At 40.2% G+C, this 25,127-nt stretch overlaps 2 protein-coding genes across 4 annotated transcripts in view; one reads left to right on the top strand and one right to left on the bottom strand.

Moving 5' to 3' along the window:
• vps13a (vacuolar protein sorting 13 homolog A) overlaps positions 1 to 7,304 on the top strand; it is a 50,534-nt gene extending 43,230 nt beyond the window's left edge. For 2 of the 3 annotated variants that reach the window (XM_033619832.2, XM_033619829.2), the window contains 4 exons: positions 1,241 to 1,326; positions 3,967 to 4,090; positions 4,869 to 4,943; positions 5,107 to 7,304. In XM_033619832.2, the coding sequence (XP_033475723.2) occupies positions 1,241 to 1,326; positions 3,967 to 4,090; positions 4,869 to 4,943; positions 5,107 to 5,157 (336 nt within the window). In that variant the 3' untranslated portion in view covers positions 5,158 to 7,304. Of the gene's footprint in view, positions 1 to 87; positions 586 to 1,240; positions 1,327 to 3,966; positions 4,091 to 4,868; positions 4,944 to 5,106 lie in introns of those variants that run through there. The other variant, XM_033619833.2, reaches the window with a different exon arrangement.
• Positions 7,293 to 20,811, bottom strand: LOC117252730 (guanine nucleotide-binding protein subunit alpha-14-like). The gene is made up of 7 exons (XM_033619828.2): positions 20,350 to 20,811; positions 11,531 to 11,715; positions 11,231 to 11,385; positions 9,989 to 10,117; positions 9,752 to 9,881; positions 9,513 to 9,666; positions 7,293 to 8,230 (listed from the first exon to the last, which is right to left on the bottom strand). Exons 1-7 carry the CDS (start codon positions 20,468 to 20,470, stop codon positions 8,040 to 8,042), a joined length of 1,065 nt encoding a protein of 354 aa, XP_033475719.1. The 5' UTR covers positions 20,471 to 20,811; the 3' UTR covers positions 7,293 to 8,039.
• Between the last annotated feature and the right edge of the window lie 4,316 nt (positions 20,812 to 25,127).

Below are 25,127 nucleotides of genomic sequence, written 5' to 3'. Positions count from 1 at the left end.
GATCCGTATGTCACTGACAGTGCGACAGTAGCTGGCTTCAGTTCTCTCTGCTCTGACCTTGACTCTTCTTTCTTGTCATGTCCACAGAGGAGACTGGCCCACAGTGAATGGCATAGAACTGGATCACAGGATGAGGTTGATGAGGAAGAATAGCTAGAAGTGAGAGCTGTAGTGTAGTGTAGCAGTGTAGTGTAGTGCATTGACGTCTGTTCAGGAGTTTGAATCAAGTGATTCAGGTTCACTTTTAGAAGATTTAAACAAACCAAAGAAAAGGCCTCTGAGTAATGTGCTTCTTTGTATTTTATAGTTTTAGTTTATAACTTTATGTGTATTTATTTATTTTAGTGAGTGCCTTTATTTTTCATTGTTTTACTCCATCATTTTACTTTTTATGTCACTCTTTTCTTTTATCTTTTTTTTTTTTTTACAAATGAAACCTTTCTTTTCCTTGTTTTCATTGTCAAAGTATATCTCATGATCGCAGAGATTAGTCTGCTTTCTTTATTAGTTTGTTTCATCATTCTGTCATCCACTACCACTATTCACTGCCCTCTTGTTCTCAATAAAATAAACTTCCACCTGCCATTGTCTTTGTCTTTGTTTCATCCCATCTTTCCTCACCACCCCACTACATTTTCACTCTGTTTGCAGAGGACCATGGGAGGTCATGCTTAGTTATAGTTTGCAGTTGTTTGAAAATGTTTTGAACACACTGGAGCACAGACATCCTGGCATTCATGTTTTAGTTTAATGCAGACTTTGTGTTTTTTTTTTTTAGTCTCACTGTTTATTTAAACCAGGTAAAAGAGTTTGTCCTAGATCTTCTCTGTGTTAAAAGTGTCCGTAGATAAACTCATTCAAAAGCATGTGCCCCGTGCACAGCGCTGTCAGTCCCTATAACTTGGTGCAGGTGATGGCAGGAAACATTAGACTGATAGTAAATAAGCAGATACACTGCACACAATAGAGCTGAATTGCTTCTTCTTTTAATTCAGTCTTGATTTTAAGTTCATTTGAAATGTTAGAAACAACGTGCTTCGCCCATGGCTTCATCAGGTTTGTTGTATAATACAATGCACAGGTGCTTCTAACAAGAATCCAATCAGCAGCAGAGTGGATCATGAGTAAACTCCATATATGGTTCTGTACACACCCACCAACCGGGAACCCATTTGTCCTGAGACGACTTTTGTTATGACTTTGCATTACATTCACTCACTCTCTTTCTCTCTTCCTTCAGAAAATTGAAAATGGACGCTTTGCCAAGTACAGATACTTTGCTCACGCCAAGGTCAACGAGTCCGACTTCCTCATGATCACCAAGAGGTGAGTGCTTTTGGCATCTGATTGAAAAAGAAAACAGCTTTTCAGCTGTGTTCTCATCTCACAGCCATTATACAGCGCATCCAACAAAAACAGAGAAATAATTGAATAAGATTACATTTTAAAAAAAATACAATAATAATTAAATAACATTTTTTTTAAAAAGTCAGAGAATTAAACCTTAATAGACATCAAACAAGTATGTTAATTAACCATGTAAAATTAAGTAAAATATTGTCTACTGTATATATAGTACAGGCCAAAAGTTTGGACACACCTTCTCATTCTATGCGTTTTCTTTATTTTCATGACTATTTACATTGTAGATTCTCACTGAAGGCATCAAAACTATGAATGAACACATGTGGAGTTATGTACTTAACAAAAAAAGGTGAAATAACTGAAAACATGTTTTATATTCTAGTTTCTTCAAAATAGCCACCCTTTGCTCTGATTACTGCTTTGCACACTCTTGGCATTCTCTCGATGAGCTTCAAGAGGTAGTCACCTGAAATGGTTTTCCAACAGTCTTGAAGGAGTTCCCAGAGGTGTTTAGCACTTGTTGGCCCCTTTGCCTTCACTCTGCGGTCCAGCTCACCCCAAACCATCTCGATTGGGTTCAGGTCCGGTGACTGTGGAGGCCAGGTCATCTGCCGCAGCACTCCATCACTCTCCTTCTTGGTCAAATAGCCCTTACACAGCCTGGAGGTGTGTTTGGGGTCATTGTCCTGTTGAAAAATAAATGATTGTCCAACTAAACGCAAACCAGATGGGATGGCATGTTGCTGCAGGATGCTGTGGTAGCCATGCTGGTTCAGTGTGCCTTCAATTTTGAGTAAATCCCCAACAGTGTCACCAGCAAAACACCCCCACACCATCACACCTCCTCCTCCATGCTTCACAGTGGGAACCAGGCATGTGGAATCCATCCGTTCACCTTTTCTGCGTCTCACAAAGACACGGCGGTTGGAACCAAAGATCTCAAATTTGGACTCATCAGACCAAAGCACAGATTTCCACTGGTCTAATGTCCATTCCTTGTGTTTCTTGGCCCAAACAAATCTCTTCTGCTTGTTGCCTCTCCTTAGTAGTGGCTTCCTAGCAGCTATTTGACCATGAAGGCCTGATTGGCGCAGTCTCCTCTTAACAGTTGTTCTAGAGATGGGTCTGCTGCTAGAACTCTGTGTGGCATTCATCTGGTCTCTGATCTGAGCTGCTGTTAACTTGCGATTTCTGAGGCTGGTGACTCGGATGAACTTATCCTCAGAAGCAGAGGTGACTCTTGGTCTTCCTTTCCTGGGTCGGTCCTCATGTGTGCCAGTTTCGTTGTAGCGCTTGATGGTTTTTGCGACTCCACTTGGGGACACATTTAAAGTTTTTGCAATTTTCCGGACTGACTGACCTTCATTTCTTAAAGTAATGATGGCCACTCGTTTTTCTTTAGTTAGCTGATTGGTTCTTGCCATAATATGAATTTTAACAGTTGTCCAATAGGGCTGTCGGCTGTGTATTAACCTGACTTCTGCACAACACAACTGATGGTCCCAACCCCATTGATAGAGCAAGAAATTCCACTAATTAACCCTGATAAGGCACACCTGTGAAGTGGAAACCATTTCAGGTGACTACCTCTTGAAGCTCATGGAGAGAATGCCAAGAGTGTGCAAAGCAGTAATCAGAGCAAAGGGTGGCTATTTTGAAGAAACTAGAATATAAAACATGTTTTCAGTTATTTCACCTTTTTTTGTTAAGTACATAACTCCACATGTGTTCATTCATAGTTTTGATGCCTTCAGTGAGAATCTACAATGTAAATAGTCATGAAAATAAAGAAAACGCATTGAATGAGAAGGTGTGTCCAAACTTTTGGCCTGTACTGTATGTAAATGTGAGTTTAGGGTAACTGGTCATCAGAGGCCGTATCATGTTGTGTATCCCATAATTATGAGAAGCCTCAGAACCTTAAGAAGTATGTTTATCAGGTCTACTGGTAAATAATCTGCACAGCTGATTTTTTCCTTTTACAACAGCCTGTAAGTCTTTTTTTTATAGGGGAGCGTGTTAAAAATCTCTCTATATCAGAGAGTAACACTTGCCGAGAGGTCCAATTGTGCAGGACATTTTTTCAAGCAACTTAAACATGCTTCTCAGAAAGTTTGTAGTGTGATGCAGGGAGATGCAAAAAGCCCAGGAGGTGAAAACATCTGGGCCTTCTTTAATTTTTATTTTAAATATCCCACTAATTACTTTGACAAGAAACATGCCCAGAATCTGGAAAATAATTTACATTCCTAGAAGCAATGGAAATACGTCCCACTATCAGTATGTCACTTAATGCTTAAAGGACAAAGGGAACGATTTATTTTGTGCGAGGTGTTCGAGTTGTATTTGACATGAGCATTACTTTTGTTTGCCTATCATATTTACACACACCAACAACAATTTTAAATCATTATGTCATCTTCACTGCATGCTTTTATCAGATGTAAATCTCACTGTATTTTTGTAAATAAGTATTTAATATTTCTATGCTGTGCATTATACTATCATAAAGACTGTATACTGAAGCCTTCACCAAAAATACAGGGTCCTCAAAGGAGATATTTGTTGCCTGTAACTCTTCTTATGTGGTTTCTTTTCCAGGGGAATATTTTTTGTGACCAAAGGCACATTTGGCCAGCTGACCTGCGAATGGCAGTATTTGTTTGAAGAGTTCACCAAGGATCCAATGATTGTAGAGGACCGCCGACTCCGCATTGAAGCCAAGGTACAAAAGTAAAACTCAGGCCCTGACACACCAAGTCGACTATCAGCTATCAGTCAGTGTCAGGCTGTCAGTGAGCGTCTGTCGCCCTAGTTTCTGTGGTGTATCATGCACCGTTGGCATTATTTGGCCCTTGTGGGCTGTTTTTCAGACAATTTAGCATGAAACAATGAGGGAGGCAACAGAGCTTCTGATTTGCAGCTCAGCTCAGTGCAAGAGAAGGGAAACGGAAGTGAGGAAAGCAAACAAACTTGTCATATGAGGTAAGATTATGTTTTTAGCCGTTGTGCTCTTTAGCAGAAACAGTTTGTAATTGTTTGTGTTATTGTTCACTGGTGCGCAGTAGATAGGCTATCATTTGTTCTTGCAACATCAGGTTGAGTCGTTAGAGTTCTAACTGGCTAACTAGCGTCTTGAATCCATCCTGTCAGTGCGGTTTCTCTTCTTTAATGAAGATTACAAACTACTGCCGCCTGCTGCTATGGAGAGTTATTTCCTCTCACCCAGGCACAGAACGTACATGCTAGTTGGCCGTTGGCTGTAGTCTTTACAGTGTGTTCAAGTGTAACTTATTGGCTGAAACACAGGGGACATGACGCGACACACAGAAACAGTCAGCCTTTGTCGCCAAGAGTTCTTGTCAGTTTTGTGTGTCTGGGCCTTTAAATGTCAGAAGCGACTGTTTTCTCCATAGGAGACTAATGTTTGTTACATATTTATAGCAGGTTTTAATGTTATTTAGCAGATTATAGCACTAAATGCCTTGTTGTATGCACTGCAGGAGAGAGTCAAGTCTGTCTTCCACGCCAAGGAGTTTGGGAAGATCATAAACTTCAAAACTCCTGAAATAGCCAAGGTGAGTTGAGAATACAAAAGTGCCTGATTGTGATCTGCTGACTATATATAATCAAAACTTAAACTTGTGCCTCCTTGTGTCATCCAGGCCGAAGTTACTGTGTGTGTCCAACCTGCAGTCACAGTAAATTATCGCTCTAACTTTGGTTCTTATTTCTTTTCAGTGGGTTCTTGCCAGATTGGATGATGCAAGAGAGAGTTTACCCAAATACTGACTCATCGAGAAGAGTGAGGAATTAGATACCTAAAAAAAAAAAAAAAAAGAAAACACACACACAAAACTCGTGTGTGTCAGTGCCTTTGTTCTTTACTGCATGCTCCCTTTGTTTACCTCCATGTGTGAGTCGTGGTAAACGATGCTGTATGTTGACTGTTAGCGTGTGTCGAGGGTGAAAGGCTGAGTGAGAAGTGTGAATGTGTGCATGCTTACTGAAGTGCTATAAATAGACAACACAGAAGCTCAGAATGCACTGAACCAAACTTAACTTCACTGTCTTCACTCTGATCGCACTCATCCTGTCACACACACATAATTGACTTTTAATGATTTACATATTCGTCTTATCACTGATCTGCTTGGATCTGACATGCTGGTGACATTTGAGGATTGTCTTGGCATTTAGTTTGCCATTCTTAATCAAACACACATTAAAGGGAAACTTTGGTATTTTTCAACCTGGACTCTATTTTCTCATGTGTCTGTGTCTAAGTGAGTGATAGAAACAAAAATTGCAGTGTAATCCCTACGGGCAGTTATGCACCGTGAATTTACGTCCACCAACAGTGCTTGTTTTTGCCACTGAGAGGTTCAGACTGTTATTAGAAGCATCTGATAGTATTATGGAAAGGACCTTACGAGAAACAAAATGCTTTTCATACTTTCCTTTTGCTGGTCTATTTGTTATTGTGACCGAGTCTTGCTCAAGTAGAAGTTCTGAAATCCCACAAGAGGCGACAGCAGTGGAAACATTAGTGAGAGTCGTAGTACAGAAAGGAGTACAGAAAGCTTAGCTTAGTGTTATTTAATATGTTTTGAGTCATGGCTGAAAATGAAGCTGATTTGGACAATGTGTAAAAGTCTGGGAGATTTTGGAAGGAAAGATTTCATTGCCTACGCCCAAAATGAGGCCTGAAAGAGGCGTATGCCACTTCCCATGCAAAAGTTGTGATCTATAAAAACAGATTTGATAGGAGAAACTTTGACCCATGCTTACAAACATTTTGGAGATGGGAAATTGGCGACGCAGATGGTGAAGTGGAAGCCTGTCGAGTATTTTCTTGGCGCACGCCATTTTTGGCTTTTGCCTATATGTATATTTTTAGTATGGATCCTGCATGTTGTTTTATAAATAAGACCCCAGATCAGTGAAAGGTAACGAAAAATGTTTCATTTCTCTATAGGGTCTTTACTGTAGTGTTATTAGACACTTACAGTAACAATCTGAGCCTGTCACTGGCAAAAATAATCACTTTTAGTGGACGTAAATGGAAGTTGTGCAGTTGCCCTCACTGTTGAGGCTGGAGCGTTCTCTCTCACTACTGGACCAATCTCAAATACTGTCATCTCCATTAGTCACTGAGACACAGAAAATATGGTCTAGGTTAAAAAAAATACAGAAGTTTCCAAAGTCACTAATGTCATTCAGTTTTATGTTTCCAAGTAGTGTTTGGCTGTAGAAGCAATACTATTACAGTGCTAGTAAGAGACGTGGTAGAAAACAGCTTGAATAACACTGAGGCCAAATCAACCATAGTAGTTGTAGCACATTTAATGTTGTACACTGTTTATTTTACTGGATTATATAAAAGGGAAACTAATTTAAATTCTGAGTATGCCTCTGTAACACAAAGAATTCAAAATGTGCTGATTTTCAAACGCTGTTTCCTTTTACTCTCACTTACTCTCAAGTTTCCTTTTTTTTTTATACATTTCTGCAAGATGAAGACTGTTCAGTGTGTTATTTAGAGCTGCATGCTATTTTTATACCGTACTGAAATGTATCAGTCTGCTGTATATTGATCTAATATAGCATCCTATCTGTATATATCCATCCTCACAAGATAGTCTGTATAACGGCGTTGCAGATTGTAATTTTGTGATTTTTATGTTTTTATACCACACATATGCAATGCCAACTATGTTGATGAATTATGCAGAGAAAAGTATATTTAAAAGAAATGAATGCTAATTATTAACAGCTGCTGTTTACTCTGATGTGTATTTTAAAGGTTTGCTTTTGGTTTGGGGCACATTGCAATTTAATACGACTAAGTATTTCTGTTGCCATTAATGTTCACTGCAGTGGCTTGATTTCTTTTTTCTCCCCACTGTTTTAAAAATAAATAAAATATGTGTTTCAGATTTTGTTTATCATGGTCCATTAAATGTCTCAAGCACACAAATTGCACTCGTTGTTAGGTAACTATAATTGTTTATTGAAAATGACCATAAATATAATGATACCCAGTTCTCCTGAGAAGAAACAGCTGAGTAGAGTTTGTCAAAAAGCAACTTGAATTATTTACATCTAAACAAAGTCAGTGGCTGTCCGGAGTCAACAAGGCACTTGGAGGCAAAAGCACACACCCATGGCTCAGTGTTAAAAACAATGGAGAAAAAAATCTTCACAACATTAAATCACAAAACAGCTATGACATGAGCAGAAAATGCATACTTGGATCCTATTTCTAATACACTGTAAAAGGTAATAAAACAAGTAGTCCACACAAAAGGTCAATGCTATTACATTCTTACTTCTACTGCAAAGTATCATTTTCTTAGAGCACATATCTATAAAGGCTGGAATAAAAACTAAAGTATACAAAACACAAAATACACAAAACAGCATTTCAGACACAATGACCTACAGAAACAGAAGTTTGGACATGTTACATGTTCATATTCTCTTTGGCTGGATTTTTACAGGCACCAAAGTTGAAAAGTGAAAATATTTAAACCTTTGGATTAAATAAATCATAAATATTCTCAGTGGATCTAATTGTTCTCTGTTTAGACAGCACTGTGAAGTTTTGTTTCATGTAATTCTCCATCCTATCTCAGCTCTCCTCATGTCTGTCCTCCTCCTCCTGCTCCTCTTCACACCAGATTGAACTCCTTCAGGTTGTGTCTGAGGATGGTGTCTTTTACGGCCACAAAGACGAAGCGGATGTTTTCCGTGTCTGTGGCGCAGGTAAAGTGAGGGTACAGCGTCTTGCCCTTGTCTGGGTTTTGTTCTTGGTACATTTTCAGGATGAATTCTTGAGCTGCTACAGGATCCTGCTGAGGTCCTGCAATTCAGGGTTAATATAATTGTATTATATTTTTCAGTAAATTCAACATTTAAATGATTTTTATCGTTTGTTTAGATAGATAGTTCCCCACAAAATCAAAAGTATTTTGCCTCCTACAGTCCCATACAGGGCCCATTTTTCAGCCCGTTTACTACCCACATGGGCCTCTCATACAAATGTTGGCTGGGAATCTAGATTGATAAATAGCACTACAGGTAAGAATAAGATGTGGATTTTTGGGTGAACTGTCCCTTTTTAATAGAAAATTATGCCTGTTCTCTACCGATTTACAAATATGATGAGTGACCAAATGTGACACTCAGTTGCCACTGTATTAGGTACACCTAGCTTAAACGAGTTTGCGTACTATTGCCTGCCCAGGGACTAAAGATGAAAATGAGCCTTTCTTACTCACTTTGGCATATTTCACTGTGATTGCACTGTCCCTGTTAAATAAATAAATAAATAAAAACTAAAATTACTGCCCCACGGTTTCATGCCTCTGCGCACCAGTCAGGTTTCTCTTACAGTTTACATCCATGTCTGAAAACATGGATGCTTCACACACATATTCCCCCCGACTGCACAGAAAATCTATACAATCAGCAAAGTTTCAAGGTGGACACCCAGTATTTTCCCTTCTGTTCCTGAGATATGACGATGAATAATGGCCAGAACAGTATGATGTCACAGGGAAGCTGACCTTTGACCTTTTGTCATCACTTCATTATTTCATCCTATTAGACATTTGTGGGAAGTTTTGTCATCATTAGCACATATATTCTTAGGTTATGGCCAAAAACATATTTTGTGAGGTGACACTGACCTTGACCTTTGACCTTTGACCACAATATTCTAATCAGTTTATTCTTCAGTCCAAGTGGATGTTTGTCTCAAATTCAAAGAAATTCCCTAAAGGTGTTCTTGAGATATCATGTTCACAAGAACATGAGACAGATGCAAGGTCACACTGACCTTGATCTCTGAATGCTGAAATCCGTGACTTTGACCTTTGACCACCAAAAACTAATCAGTTCATTGTTGAGTCCAAGTGGACATTTGTGCCAAATTTGAAGAAAGTCCCTCAAGCTTTTCTTGAGATATTCACGAGAGATTTGCAAGAATGAGATGAACGGACGGACGGACGGACGGACGGACGGATGGGCAGCCTGAAAACATAACGCCTCCGACCACAGCTATGGCCAGCTTGGAGACATAAAAAAGGTGTACCTAATAAACTGGTCAATGAGTTGTACATCACAAGCACAAACAAACAAACCTGTGAATTCAGGGAAGTAGGTGGCTACATGAGAGTACATGATCTTCTCTTGGAGGATGTCAGTCTTGTTGAGAAAGAGGATGACAGAGGATCGCTGGAACCAGGGGTAGGTTATGATGGTTTTGAACAGGGCCTTGCTCTCCTCCATACGGTTCTGAAATCAAAATTACACCATAAAAACAGGCAGCAATGAGGACACGTGTTTTTAAAGGGTCAAAGTCCGGAAAATGAATTCTCACCTCGTTGTCGCACTCAGCCAGGACCTGGTCGTACTCGCTGAGCGCCACCAGAAAGATGATGGAGGTGACGTTCTCAAAGCAGTGGATCCACTTCCTCCTCTCTGACCTCTGACCCCCCACATCCACCATCCTGCCATAACAGCCAATCCAACAACAACAGAAAAAGTATGCAATATCACCAGTGATGCCTCCTGTTCCTGCAGTCATTACCTGCCATAGTGCTGTGTTATATTTTACCTGAAGATGACGTTCTCCATGTCAAAGGGGTACTCAATGATACCCGTGGTCGGCACTCGGACTCTGAGGATATCCTGCAGGTCAGGTATATAGGAGGGCTGTGAAATTCGATCCAGGTCGGTGAGATAGCTGGGGAAAAAAAGGAGAAAATTAACTCAAGTGGAAATATGAAGGAAATTAACAGAACTGGGGACATTTTGTGGCCACTGAAACTGGAGCACCTTTTGTGCTGACATGCAGCCCAAAGTGCTTCAGATGGCAAAATTGAAACAACACAGACAAAATAAATAAAGTTAAATTAAAATTAAACAACCATAAATAAAAATCTGCAAGTCCAAAAATTACAATAATGAAACAATAAAATGTTAAAAATCAATATATTAAAGACAATAGAATACAATTAAAAAGGATAATAATGTAAAAACCAATGAGAGACAGAACATGAAAAATTGGATTTATCTTTAGATAAAATGAAGTTGTGATCATAAATTCTAATATCAGATTAAATGCACCTGCATGTGGATTACTTGCAGTTATCTGTGCATCATCACTTAAGTATTGTCATAGGATGTTTGAGTGTCTGTTAGTGCAGCATAGAGTGGAAACTGAAACCATTAGAGAAACCACAAGTGTTTTGCTTCAGTAGAGAAGTACAAATAGAGCAGATGCAGATGCAGACACTGCATCTGCACAGCCAAAAATAGCAACCACAAGCTAAAAACAGTCGCCTTTCTTTTCCTTTTTTATCTGGATCATGAGCTTCACAAACAGCAGGATCTTTATTAATGCTAATTGATGTTCCCATGTGAGCGAGTACTCATCTGTGTGGTCAGAGGGGACACCTCCTGTGCTCATTACAATGTCTCTTCATACTTACAAAACATTGCAGCCAGATTGACACAGCAAGATACAGAGGGTGGATCTTTACACATTTTATCTCCTAGCATTGACATTTAAATGTTTGAAACCTTTTCCAGTGCAAGAAAAAAACCGTCTTTTATTTCTTTACTCATTTAAGTTGGGCTAAAATTAGTCCGACTTGACTGGAAACACAGGAATCAACATTAAAAAACCACCATGTGTATGTTTGAATTGAAGGTAAATTCCCCACCAGTTACTAAAACCCCCAAATTTACAGAAAACAGAACCAAGAACAAAACCTCCGTGTCTTTAAATGTCGCTACAGCCCCACCCATTAAATGCAGTCCCCTTCAGCAGCAAGTTACAAGTTCTAATGCTCACTATTTGGTGGAGTCGGACAGCTGGTATTCCCTGCGTCTGTCGTAGCATTCCTGTATTCCTGCATCGTCCCACAGACTCCTGATGGCCGCCGAAAGGCTTGAATCTAACTCCTCCACCTTATCCACCTCCACCTCCAGGACTAAGTTTGCATGGCTCTGTGGACACACACAGATAATACAGGGACACAGTCAGAAAATGATCCATCCCACATTTCCAACGTCTCACTTTATACTTTGTTAAAGACAAAAATGAACCTGGACTCCAGAGTCAATACTAAGTCTGACTCTGTCTGTTCAGTACCTGGTTCTGGGGATCAGCGAAAGATATGCTAAGTGCCTCCATGGCTCGGGTCATGGCCTGCATGGATGTGACGATGTTCTGGTAGACCAGTTTGGCGTAGCTCCTCTTGTCCTCATCTGTGTATCCTCCTCCGTGGATAATCCTCATCTGTTTGATGAAGGTGCTCTTTCCACTCTCTCCAGTACCTGTAGTCAGATACAGTGAGGGTTAAATCCAATCACACCTTTTCACACTCATCTGTTTCTTTGCAGCTTGTTACTGAGAGTCAAGTTAATACTAATTTATAGACCTCTTCGTATTCAAACATGCCATTAGTGCAATAGATATAGCTGGTGTACCTGATAAACCTGCAACAGATGAGAACATTTATATTTTATCACAACCCCAAGATTGCATTGTGGTGAATGTTTATTCAGACAGGTACAGGCTCAGTATGTTTTTGTGAGACAAAATCAGATTAATGTGTGTGTGCTTGATCGTTTCATGGGCCCCTGTAGAGTGTCAGCACCACCTATAGAAGACCATTTAGGGCAGGGCATAAGGAAAAGTCAAGCTTTTGAGAATAAATCAAGCTCATACGACTGCCTCTACAAAATGCCTCATGTAGATGAATTGGTGAAATGGTAATTTGGAATCGTTTTTAGTAACAAGGAAATGATTTCTCTTCTGTAATAAGTATTTGGACTTTAAAGAGGTTGCGCAGAGACTTGCATCTCTTCAGAAGGAGAAGAGGTAGCTGCATTCTTGAAATGGCTAGCTCAGTCAGGAACACTTAAGTCAAAGAAAACTTTATTTCCATTTGCAGTATTATATTTGGCGGTATGGGCACACCTCCCTGCCCTTCCATGCGCCTACATGGAAAGTCTAAGGCAGGGAGAGCAGCAGCAAAAAACCGTTGGGAACAGAACAGAGCAGCATCAATGACACTGATAAGACAGACACAGCATGAAAAGGAGGAGCTGGGGTGGAGGCGGAAGCGGGCAACATTGGCAGGCCTGAGCAGTTTAAATAGGGCACCCTGAATGAGATTTGCCAATTGGTTGCATAGAAATCTTTTTCTTCCTATATGCCTGGCCCTAATATTCTCATGTGCATAATGGCTTTCAGCGAACGAATAGACACACACTATAGATAACATTTAATGATAATAAATTCTAAATGCCCTAACTCACATTGTTCACTGACTGTCTTTTTTTAAAGATGTTTTTTTTTTTTTTTTTTTTGCGTTTTTGCCTTTATTAGACAGGACAGATCCAGAGTGAAAGTGGGAGAGAGAAGCAGGATGACATGCAAAGGGCCACAACTTGAAATCAAGCCTGCGGCCACTACGGCGAGGACAAAGCCTTTGTACATGGGGCATCCCCTCTACTAGGTGAGCTCTAGGGTGCCTCTGTTCACTAGCTGTCTCAGTTTGACACACACACGCAGTCTCTGTCTGTCACGTTCCTCTTCCGTTCAGTTCAGTTCGGCTCCTAATTTTCTCATACAGACCACATGATGCTGAATGTATTTGTTTAACAAATGTGTGTTTGTCACCAGACCTGAATGTTTGAAGTTGCCATGTGTGCGAGTGTGTTTATGTGTGTGTGTGTGTGTGTGTGTGTGTGTGTCGTGTGTGTGTGTGTGTGTGTGTGTACATGCCTTGCATCTGTATCCCTTCCCATCAGCAGAGTGTGTTAGAGCTCTGTGATGACACTGAGTGGTGCTAGGCAGCAGTGTTCTTGTTTCCGGGCTGTTTTGCATGGCATCATGAAAACTTGAGTCTTTACATCTCAGCAAACAAAGCTTAGACAAATCGGCTGCATTTGAATGCACCTTGTTTACAAGTCAAGTTTCTTAGAGATGAGGGGGGTTCGGGTCAAGACGGGGCAGGTAAACACTGACATAAGAGGCAAATCATGATCCTGCACTTCTGCTGGGTTTGACTTGTTCAGAGAGAGGCAGCTTTGGATGAGCTCAGAGGCCTCACTCTTTAATCAGAGTATGCATCCTGGCTTTCAGGTCCCTTGTAGGATTCATGTGAGGTTTTTAGGATTATTTTGATTGAGATATCTTTGTCTTTAGTTAGTTAGTGACTCTAACATCAGATATTAGCAGATCTGTGTTGCTCATTGCTATCTAAACACAAAGGGTCAATATGGACTCTAACTCTGTGTATTAATATCATGAGTGATTATTTAATAAATTAATGATTAAATTACTTGTGTTATAAAAACTCAAAGACAAAAATCTGTGTAACAAGTAACCAGTCTCCACGAAATTTGTCTTTTCTTTTTTATCTGTAAGTTCTCCCTAAGTTGACACAAGTAGCTCCAATAAAATAAAAATAATAAAAATGTATTCTTGAATGACTTGCTCATGAAATAATGAACATGTCATACATATCTGAAACACTTTAAGGGGCACTCCATAATCTGTGGCTCAAGAGGTACAGCAGCTTGTCCAATAATCGGAAGATCTGTGGTTCAATCCGTAGCTCCTCCAGTCTGTATGCCTTTGAGCAAGATACTGAACCCCAAACTTAACTGAACCAACAAGTGGCACCTTGTATGGTAGTCAATGTATGAAAGTAGCGTGTTGAGAGCACTTTGAGTAGTCAGAATACTAGAGAGGTGCTATACAAATACCAGTCCCTCACTATTTCACACATAAAGTTAATTTTATTGTCCATGGGGAGTGATTCTCAGCCTGTACACTGTTGTATATGATCAGAGACGCCTTATTGGCTTGGGTTTGGAAAAAACACATTGTTTAATGCTGCATTGTGGTGGCTTGTGTAGGTCAAGTGTTTGTCTCTGTAGAGGAACACAAGCTCATTTGCCTACATTTGTGTCTTTGTGCACATCTGCATGTATATACGTGTATATGTCAGAGGTGGTGATTTACAGTTTCCCTGTGGGTGCTTACCACAGCCGTCTCTACACACACACACACACACACACACACACACACACACATAGAAACAGTCAGGAGACATGCCACTCATAAAGAACAAACATAAACACAGCCTCACACCTACGCATAGTTCCTCATGATGCCATGCCGGCTCTGTGAATGAATGTGGTGGGAAAATCACCAAAATAATAGCTACTATCACTTGTCACTCTGCCCTCTTTAACTACAACTGAAGCTAACATACCAGGTGAGGCTTTGGAGGAAACTATAGGCCAATTATACACATACATTTTTGTCAGCATGGTCCATATCTGCAGATTATATTCTCCTGTTCTGTTTAGAAAATGTCATTTAGTCTCCATTTAACTTCTTCTCAGCTGTGCCACTGTATTTCTTCTCAGGAACAATAAAAACTGAGAGACATGAAAACAGCTGCATAATAATAACTAGTGGTGGAATTTAACTAATTCCTTCAACTCAAGTACTTAAGTTCTGTTTTATGCTACTTTATACTTTACTTTTAAAGCTATAGTGCGTAACTTCTACAGGTCCGTAAATGTCCGTTTCACCCAAGCCACTACTAGAGGAGATGACACAATGCTGATTAAGCCGATCGGCTCCTCTAACATCTCGCGGTATTTTTCAATATATATAATTTTTTGTTTGCGTGTCGACCGGCGACATTCCCACGCTGGCACACAGGAAATGCTTCCTCACAACAAGAAGGGAGGAGGAGGAAGAGCGGAGAGTGTCATAGCAAGAGGTAGAGCGCAGGTAGAAAGAGAAAGCAACATGGCAGAGAAGCGGCTGAGACACGGTTCAGAGGTGGATAATACCACAAAGGCAAGTGTTACTCTGTGTACATGGTGTGTGGCGAGTGTTACTCTGTGTACGTGGAAGTGCCGCCGGCTTATTAGTTGTAATAACGCATTATCCACTGGGAGGCGACAGAAGTTACGCACTATAGCTTTAACTCCACTACATTTATTTCCCAACATCAGTTACTTTGCAGGCTCTGATTATGAATACAAAACATAAATAGACTTGTACAGTATGATGTATTATTATAGTTTAAACTACCCAGCAGTATAAGTAATTAAAATTTGCCCCACTTTTACCAGCTGCAGTACTACAGTGATGAACACACTGATGCGTCAATAATTATAATATGTATTCATTTGAAATGGGCCACTCTGCACTGTGAGTAGTTTTACTTTTGGTACTCTAAGTATCGATCGTTCTTGTCTGTTCTCCTTGTATGTTTTGTGCTCGCATGAGTTTGAGTTCAATATTTAACATTCATACTACATCTATTCAGATGTACATGCCTACATAGTTTGTTTAGTCTGTAAAAGTGTTTGATTCCTGCTTTCTCTCACTATATGACCTGTGCTGTCTCCAGCAGTCCTGACATGTGTGATTCACCCTACAGCTTTTCAGGTGCAATTACTGAATGGACAGAAGAGGCAAAATGTGTTGATCATTTATTCTCTCACCCCCACTTGTCCTCTACAGGGACCTGACTGTGACCATCTTAATGAATCCACTGAGAGCTCTGACTTACTGGTAAGGACTACACGTTACTTGATAACTTGATCAGTTACATGGAAAATCAAAAGAACTGTAAAGCGTAAGATACAAAGATACACAATAAATATCCTGTGATTCAGACAGCACTATGGCAAACCATGATTACACATTAGATCAAGATCTATATCTATATCTATATCTAATAGTGTTTTAATGTTTCAAAAGTCACACTGAGTAGTGAAGTTTGGTGACTAAGACATATTTTTTCTGCTGACCTGATGCACTTGTTCCTGTTTATCAGATAATTCAGTTTCAGTTCATCTGTTTCATCATCCCACATTTATTCATCGTCCTCCCATGAACTGTACCAGAATCTATGTATTGCTGAATGTTAAGGCCTACCACCCTTTTCAGATCATATCTATCAGTGATGCGTTGGCGTGGCAGAGCTGGAGCTGAGGTTTGGGGCCTTCAACTCCCAATATTTTATCAAAAGCCTTAAATCTATGCTGCTCCATAAAGAAATCTCATATAATTGACTAAATGTTCTTCTGTTTACTCGACTTTGTTGGGGATCATTGATTTGCAATTAGAGCAGCCCAGATTATTATGGGATGGATTTAAACATAGCAGGTTTGTTGGCCAAACATTTATTCTGTAAACTCCAGTATAGTGTATTAAAAAAATGGGTTTCAAGGTTAGTGATGCTGTTCATGCCAAAGTCCTACGCTACTTATGTAACTTAAAAAATAGTAACATCGGACCATTTCTGCCTCTTTTTATGTGACAGGAGTGAAAATTAGTCCTCCTCAGCATTTGTTGTGTTATGGTTTCAGAATGATGAAGACAGTTGGAGAACAATTAGATACAAAATATGATGTCAACACAGCAGGATTTTGTTTTTCTTGGCAACTATCATGTTTTTGTTTACAGATTTTTAGGCATTCTCTCAAATGTCTTGAAAAACTGTGCGTATAGCTTCCATACACACAGAAAAATGTTGGCTGATCAGCTCTTCTTTGCATGGGTTGAGGTGCCACATAGCACCGCTGCCACACAAATATCTTTTTAAGTCCCTTTATGGTTCTGTAGAGGATCTCTACTTGCTCTTTCCCCTCTAAAATAAACTAAACTAAACCAACCAAACCCAAACTAAACTAAACTAAACTAAACTAAATTAACCCAACCAAACCAAACCAAATTAAACTAAACAAACCCCACCCAAACCAAACCAAACTAAACTAAACTAAACTAAACTAAACTAAATTAACCCAACCAAACCAAACCAAACTAAACTAAACAAACCCCACCCAAACCAAACCAAACCAAACTAAACTAAACTAAACTAAACCAACCCCAACCCAACCAAACTAAACTAAACTAAACTAAACTAAACCCAACCCAACTAAACTAAACTAAATTAACCCAACCAAACCAAACCAAACTAAACTAAACTAAACAAACCCCACCCAACCCAACCCAACTAAACTAAACTAAATTAACACAACCAAACCAAACAAAACAAAACAAACCCCACCCAAACCAAACTAAACTAAACTAAACTAAACCAACCCCAACCCAACCCAACCCAACCAAACTAAACTAAACTAAACCCAACTAAACTAAACTAAATTAACCCAACCAAACCAAACCAAACCCAACCAAACTAAACTAAACTAAATTAACCCAACCAAACCAAACCAAACCCAACCCAACCCAACCCAACTAAACTAAACTAAACCAACCCCAACCCAACCAAACTAAACTAAACTAAATTAACCCAACCAAACCAAACCAAACTAAACTAAACAAACCCCACACAACCCCACCCAACCCAGCTAAACTAAACTAAACTAAACTAAACTAAACTAAACTAAACTAAATTAAATTAACACAACCAAACCAAACAAAACAAAACAAACCCCACCCAAACCAAACTAAACTAAACTAAAATAAACTAAACTAAACTAAACCCAACCCAACTAAACTAAACTAAATTAACCCAACCCAACCAAACCAAACCAAACCAAACTAAACTAAACAAACCCCACCCAACCCAACTAAACTAAACTAAACTAAACTAAACCAACCAACCCCAACCCAACCAAACCAAACCAAACTAAACAAACCCCACCCAACCCAACCAAACTAAACTAAACTAAACCAATCAAACTAAGCTAAACTTAACTAAACTAAACTAAACTAAACCAACCAACCCCAACCAAACCAAACTAATCTAAACTAAACTAAACCAGACTAAAATAAAATAAAATAAAATAAAATAACTACACTAAACTAAGTTGAAGAACCAGCAGTGAACTTTTTAAGCCCCTGTATTGTTCTTCAGAGGCTCTCTACTGGCTCTTTAGCTTAGTTAAGCAAGGGAGAGAATAAAACACTACATTAAATAGATTACTATTCCATTCCACATTAAAATATTATACTATATCCAGGTAATAACACATTGAAGAAGTGGCTCTCGTGCACGGAAAAATTACAGGTTTGTAAAGGTAATGTGTTTCTCAGTAAGCATTTTGGGAGGATTCAGAATTTTTAAGGCAACATTTCATAAGAAATTATTAATAATCATTCATATTTTAAGTTAAAGTGTCATTTAGAAGCATTTTGACTCATCCATGGTATCTGGTGTCATTGAAGGGCCCCTAGGCTAAAAATATTAAAAACAATGTAGCGCTATAAGTTACCCCTAATGGTTCTATAGCAGTATTAGATAAATGCACCGTCTAGCACCTTTAAATGATGGGTGCCATGTAGCACCAAACAGATTCTCATATGATAACAACTTGTGGGTGCTGTTTAGCACTGTTTTTGTTGACAGCGCAAATGGGAAAAAAATTCTCTGTGGGAGCGTGCGCTTGGAGCCCTCTAAGTTTAGGCTGACCCCCAAATGTTTGCAACCTTTGGCTCCAGCCCTGTTGTGTTAGTAATCTACTGTCCAGTGATCCGAGAAAAGAATTTTCAAAGCAAATTAAATGCGATTTATAATAAATTGGGCTTAACCCTTCCTAGGAAAGCAGTGGAGGCAAACCTGCAGCTCATTTCCAGGTCAGGGCTGGATTTGCATAACTTTTGCATGAGGCGCACCCGCAGCAGCTAGTTATGGCTTTCTAACACACCACTGACCGGAGCCTTGACAGTGACTTGTGTCCCTGAGGTGCTCCCACACTGCTGCTGTCAAACAGGCTGTGTCCAGAGACCTGATGGAGTCATGGATTCGTTTAAACTTCCCTGATGTGTGAAGTGCTCCCAAAACTACACATGTGAACATAGATCACAGTGTCATAGTACTGACAGAGAAAACCTGGGGTCAAGCCTCAGGCCCTTCCTCAATTGGACCTGCTGAAGTGTCCTTGAGCAATTCAGTGAACTCACACCAGGAAGTAAGCTGTGTATGCCCTTCCTTCACTGTGACAGGACAAGTGAAAAAACTTTAGCTTCACATTATTAACACCTTTTTTTAAAGGCCTCACAATGTATAAACATTACAGTCATTGATGCTGTACTGATAACTAACAGCTTATACTTTCCCCTCACTATTTGTCTTTTTACTCCCTTCAAGTTGGCTGGAGTTTATACCAACAGACGGACAGGAAACACCCACATTTTTCCAGTCCATCATGAAGCAAACACACAGCTCTCTGAGGGAATTTAACTGGAAATGAACGCGTCGTCAGCAGCTAGTTTCGGTTTCTATCGACATTTAACTGGAAATGAGCAAAAGTCAAAACGCAATCTCATCTTAAATTGTCCAATCTCTCTCTCCATGCGACTTTTTTTCAGTACATTTGGGCAGGCGGGAACTAAATGAAGCCATTAGACTACATTTATAAAACTTGGAAACTCTCCACGGTGCGTAAAATCAATGGTGCGACTATGGCGCGCAGCTGCTCACACCCTGAATGTTCGGGGAAAGCCAGTGCGCTCTGCACTACATCCGGAGAGCAGAGAGAGGAATGAGGAGAAAGGAAATGTGGAGAACAGTTAGATATGAAGCTTGTGCCTCCTGATGCACAGCTACATCGATACAACCCATCACACATCTTATAATAAGCTACAAAGAATGGATATCCCACATGTTCATTGAAATACATTTTGAAAGGCTGATGGTGGCTGTGTCACCTGCCATGACACCTGCATGTCCAGGTGTGGTCAGGAAGCAGTACAACGGGCCACCAGAAGCATTTGAAAGATTTTTTTTTGGGGGGGGGGGCATTTGGAAATGCGCAAATAAATATAAACATGGAGTTTCATCCCATTATGACCATATTTCCAATCTACAGTTTACCCCAGTGTGTCATATATTCAGAGGTAGGGTCCACTAAGTGTGTGTGAGAAAGCCCCCTGAGGTCTGATCCCTGGTCAGTGATGCTCACCCAACAGCAGCAGCTTCAGCTCCCTGCGAGAGTCCTTCTTGTCTCTGCGCAGCTGCTTCTCGATCTCCTCATTGATCCTCTGGTTCTCCCTCTCCTCCGCCGACACACAACATCCAGCCATCGCTCACACACTGACCGGCTCCCTCTCCAATGAGCCCTCTGCTGTCGCCCTGGCTGTGCTGAAGGCTGTGGAGGTGTCCGCACCGCCGCGCTCACTTCACAGACTCAGCGGGAAAAGACGCAGAGCATCTTTAAAAGTGATGCTTTCTTCTTCTTCTTCTTCCTCAAATAACACAGACACTTTATTAAGGAAAAAAGACTTTCCAAAATAGTTTGAATATTCCGCTGGAAAACAGAGAGTCTTCTTTTAGGGGGAAAGTTCAGAGATATTTTTAGTTTTTAGGAGTAAAAGGAGTTGGACCTCTCTGACAAAGGTGCTGTGGTTAGTCTGTAGCATTAGGACACTTGTTGAACTTTATCCTGCTGGCTCGGGAGGGCGTGGCAGTGTCTGCAAATAGAAAGGGATAAAATGGGAAGTTCACGTCGACAGCGAGCAGACAGTGCTGTCTTCACCCCACAGAGATGACTGTGACATGATGAATAATGAGAGCTCAGACAGCAGGAGTACAGGGTTTACTATAATCAAAGAGAAAGCTGCAAAATAAGGATCATAGCCATCAGAGCCATTGGACTGACTTAGATAAACTGGCACTGATAATATGGCTGCCAGCAGAAAGCAGCTTTCTTCTTCTCAGACATGTATTAGAAGAGTTCAGGACATGAAACATCTTCCAAAGTTTAGCAGCTCTTCACAGAGAGGGGAAGTGAATTCTCCTGCTTCAGTGCATCCTCTGACACTGCCATGTCTCCTAACGGCCACTAGGGGTCAGGAAGGCCAACTGTGACTGACTGAGTGAGTGTTTGAGTCACAGTACATCCTGGGTTCATGTGAAACTTTGCATTTTAACACTTCAGGTCTTGTAGGAGGACAAAGGAGGGGGAAGCCCGGTGTGCCGTGCTGCCATTCTAGGTGTGCCGTGGGATTTTGTGTTAACCAGACATTATTATTTGCAGTATTCAGCTGGGCCTATACAAAAAGTTATGAATGTATCAGTATGTTGTGTTCATAAAGAGGCAAACTCTAGCTAAAAAATGTAATTTAATTTAATTTAAAAAACTTTCTAAGGGAACCTATTTGTCACCATTCATGTGCAGGAATTACAAGTGTGTGACAAATCAAAAGCCCTGATTGGCAGCCAGTGTGAGGGATGAAAGCACCAGCAAAGACGACCTTTCACCGAAAGAAAAGAGAGGAAAAATGAAAGCTACCTGTCTTATTTTTCTTATTCTTATTGTCTTATGTCGGGATATGAGTGATAACACATGTTAAAGAAGCTATTGTGCACAGAAACTGAATAAGAGTCATCCGAATCCTAGTCTCATTTATCCAGTCGTAGGCTCAGTACTTCCCAAACATATGCAATTTGACTAAAACTTTACAATTGACTTAAACTTTTCTATTGAAAATACTTCCACATACAACTAACGCTCCTTGGCAGAGCAAAGTTCAAAAGCAAATGCTTGCCCAGGCCCACTACTCATCTGTGTGTGAGACTGTTTATATGGATTATACTGCATGAGCTGTGTGAGAGCTTGTCAAAGGATGATATAGTATGTATGATAGAGTTTTGCTGTTGTTAAATGCAGCCCTCTTTAACTCTAGCTCACCAGGAATTATCTCTGGTTTTGGATTCTCCATTCATCGTGGAGGCATGAGAGAAAAATAGACACACAGGGTGAGTAATTGATGTATAAATCATCATTTTGTGGGTGAAGTATTCCTTTAACACAAATGGCTAAATGAAGTGAGCATGAGTGACACCAATCAGTGCTCATTATCAAGGTAAACTAGAAGCAAAAACCTTAAAAGACAGTGTGGATGTGGGTGTGGTTAGCAGTCAGATGCAGGGGACAGGTGTGTGTGTGTGTGTGTGTGGGGGGGGGGGGGGGGGGGGGGTGGGCGGGGGGGGCTCATGAGAGAAGCACCAGGTGAGTTGATTGACACAGCTGCTGCTGGTTTGTTCTGATTACATTGCTCCCTTTGTCATGCAGTACTGTGCTGGCCCTCAGATGACTGCGGCCCAGACCAAGGAGAAGGACACTGCCTGAGTTTTGGGTTTAAGACTTAAAGGACTGGGAGATGTGCCGGAGGAGCCGGGCAGCCATAGGTACATGCTGTTGCCTCATTTTGTTGTTGTTTTGCTGGGCAGCTGTAAATGCAAGTATTGTATTTAGACGGAAGGCTGAATCTGTGTCTGTGCTGGGGCACTCACAGGGGTGCCAAGAGAGAAAACAAAATAACTGGGAGAGAATAAATTATGTGTAAATAAATTCATGGAAATATCAAATGAAAGATTATAAGAGATGAGGAAAATGTACAAAATGTTCTCAGTAATTACAAATACATTGTATGAACCTGTAGGAACAATAATGGGGATTTTCCTTTCTCCTCTTCTATGGTGGTATAATCCAGACTAGAAAGAAAACATGAACAGAGGAGCAATGAAATAGCAGTTGTGGCCCTGTAGTAACTTCATCAATCCACACATTAAAATACACCTTTTAGAGATACTCAATAATAAAAATTAATTCAGTATTAATAAACATAAATCATAATTCACTCATGTGAGAATGAAATACAGTATGTTAATGTGTGTGTGCCCTGGTCTCAACCATGATCTTAATCATTCGCACATTAAAATATATAAATGAATCATGATTGCTTAGTGTTGGGTATACAGTCACTAACCTTGATAAAATAACCACAGTCAGTCTTCAGGCTTTTTTGTGCAATTTACTCTGTTTATCCACATTTGTGTCCTCTTTTTGAACATCGTTCTCAACACATACATCTTAGACAAGTCCAGTCTACTCTGTATCATCATGATTGCTTTGCAACAAGAACATTTACAGAAACAGAGACTGAACACATCGGCGGGAACGGTACAAAGATTTCACTTTTTCTACTGAGTCGATCAGGGAGGATCTGCCAATACAATACCCTAACTCCCATTTTTCAGTGAAGAATCTGGCTCATGACAATTTGTTTTTGTGAACATCAATTCTTCAAGGATACAAACACAGTGTGTTTTATGTGATGTGATGGATTTCCTCTGTCTTATATCTAAACCAACTTTATAATGGTGGAGTTTGAAACCAGGAAGTAAACAAAGTCAGCCACGTTTTCCTGTCCTCAAAGTATTGTGTTGTCTCTTTTGTGTTTTTGAGCATGTAGAGGATATAAATTAGATAATTGGGGGGGGGGGGGGGGGAATTAACATCTAACGGGAAACCTCAAGTCGAAGTTTATAATTCTACTTCCCAAAAATCACATCTGTGTTCACTTGTTACATTTTCAGTGCTTGACAGAGATTTCTAATACAAACTGGAGTTCAAATACAACTTTACTCAGGACATGTGGGCAGAAGATTTGGTGGGGACTACTGATGTAGATTTAAAGGCATTTAATTACCACACTGTAACAAATGATAGCCATAACTGAAATCACAAAGAAAATCAGAGTTGACATACTTTTGATAAACAGTAACATGTTGAAGGAGCGCCAGTTTGTGGATACAGGAAATATTTTACACAATGATTGGACTATTTCAAAATTAAACTCCAGGATAAAAGCAATCAAGATGATGTGTCTGAGTAATAAGCAATTTATGGAAAGTTTCTTTTCCCCAAGCTGGACCCTGCAGCTCTATACAATGCAGTCCTTAATATACTGTACGTAACACTGCGCTGCTCTTGAACATACTGCGTGAGATTTCTGTCAGCAAGCCAATACCAGCTGGAGTCTGTGCTCTTATAGGGAAAATCCAGCTTGATTATAACTCATATTTACTCCCTCAGAGTGATGAAACAATCAAACTTTGTCGCTCCATATTTATTTAACAAAACCCAATTATAGTTTGAATTGTTGCCAGTACAGTATACTTCTTTTATGATCTGCCTTCATTGTGTGAAAAAGCTAAGCTTACTTACTGTGGCTCACAAGCACAGCCAGGCGGTCTCTGCTCAGTGAACGCAGTGTGTGAGCTCTCTACACAAGGATTTTCCCTCTAAGTAGCAGGGACAGTGAGCACTTTACAACAGCAGGGACACAAGTTACTGATTACTGCAACTCTACAACAAGAGATCATCAACACTGATAAGTTGAAACTATAGTCCAGCTTCAAAACATCTCTGGCAATTAGTAGAATCACTTTAACACCATTCAGTAAAATGTGTGACGAGTTGGCCCCCATTTTCCCCATTGAGCCCTGCTGTTGAGAAGTGGTTATTGTAAGATTTACTTCAAGTGAATTGGACTGGAAATTAACTTGTTGTCGCCTGCCAAAATCAATCATCCTTGTAAGAAATTTCACCAGCCAGCTGAAATATCTGAAAACAACAGGGCCTCCGAGTGAGGGTTGGGCACCTGCCAAAGCGGCTGGCAGATGCCGAACCACAGCCAAAAACACTCGGCAGGTGTCTGGTGGTGGTTTAGAGTCGAGATTGTGGCACATTCTGCACATCCTGATGACTGCTGTTTAATCATACTCACATCAGGCAGTTCAATGCACTGTAATGCACTGCGGCGTGGGTTTTAAGACACGAATCTGACATGAAATCAATAGAAAGTGTGTTCTAATTACAATGCACTCATGATGTTCTTATGATGATGTCATGTTAGCTACATGAGCTACACCTCAAAGCTGTTCCCAGGGCTT

Source organism: Epinephelus lanceolatus, chromosome 9 (genome assembly GCF_041903045.1).
Source record: "Epinephelus lanceolatus isolate andai-2023 chromosome 9, ASM4190304v1, whole genome shotgun sequence".
Classification (NCBI taxonomy): Eukaryota; Metazoa; Chordata; class Actinopteri; order Perciformes; family Serranidae; genus Epinephelus; species Epinephelus lanceolatus.
The sequence above is the reverse complement of the archived record's forward strand: the minus strand, read 5'-3'. Positions and strand labels throughout refer to the sequence as shown.

Coding starts and splice junctions, on each gene's coding strand:
- LOC117252730 (XM_033619828.2), bottom strand. CDS start 20,470: ATGGCTGGATGTTGTGTGTCGGCGGAGGAGAGGGAGAACCAGAGGATC. Junction 11,386..11,530: donor TCGCTGATCCCCAGAACCAG/GTACTGAACAGA, acceptor GTGTGTCCACAG/AGCCATGCAAACTTAGTCCT. Junction 8,231..9,512: donor CTACTTCCCTGAATTCACAG/GTTTGTTTGTTT, acceptor CCTGAATTGCAG/GACCTCAGCAGGATCCTGTA.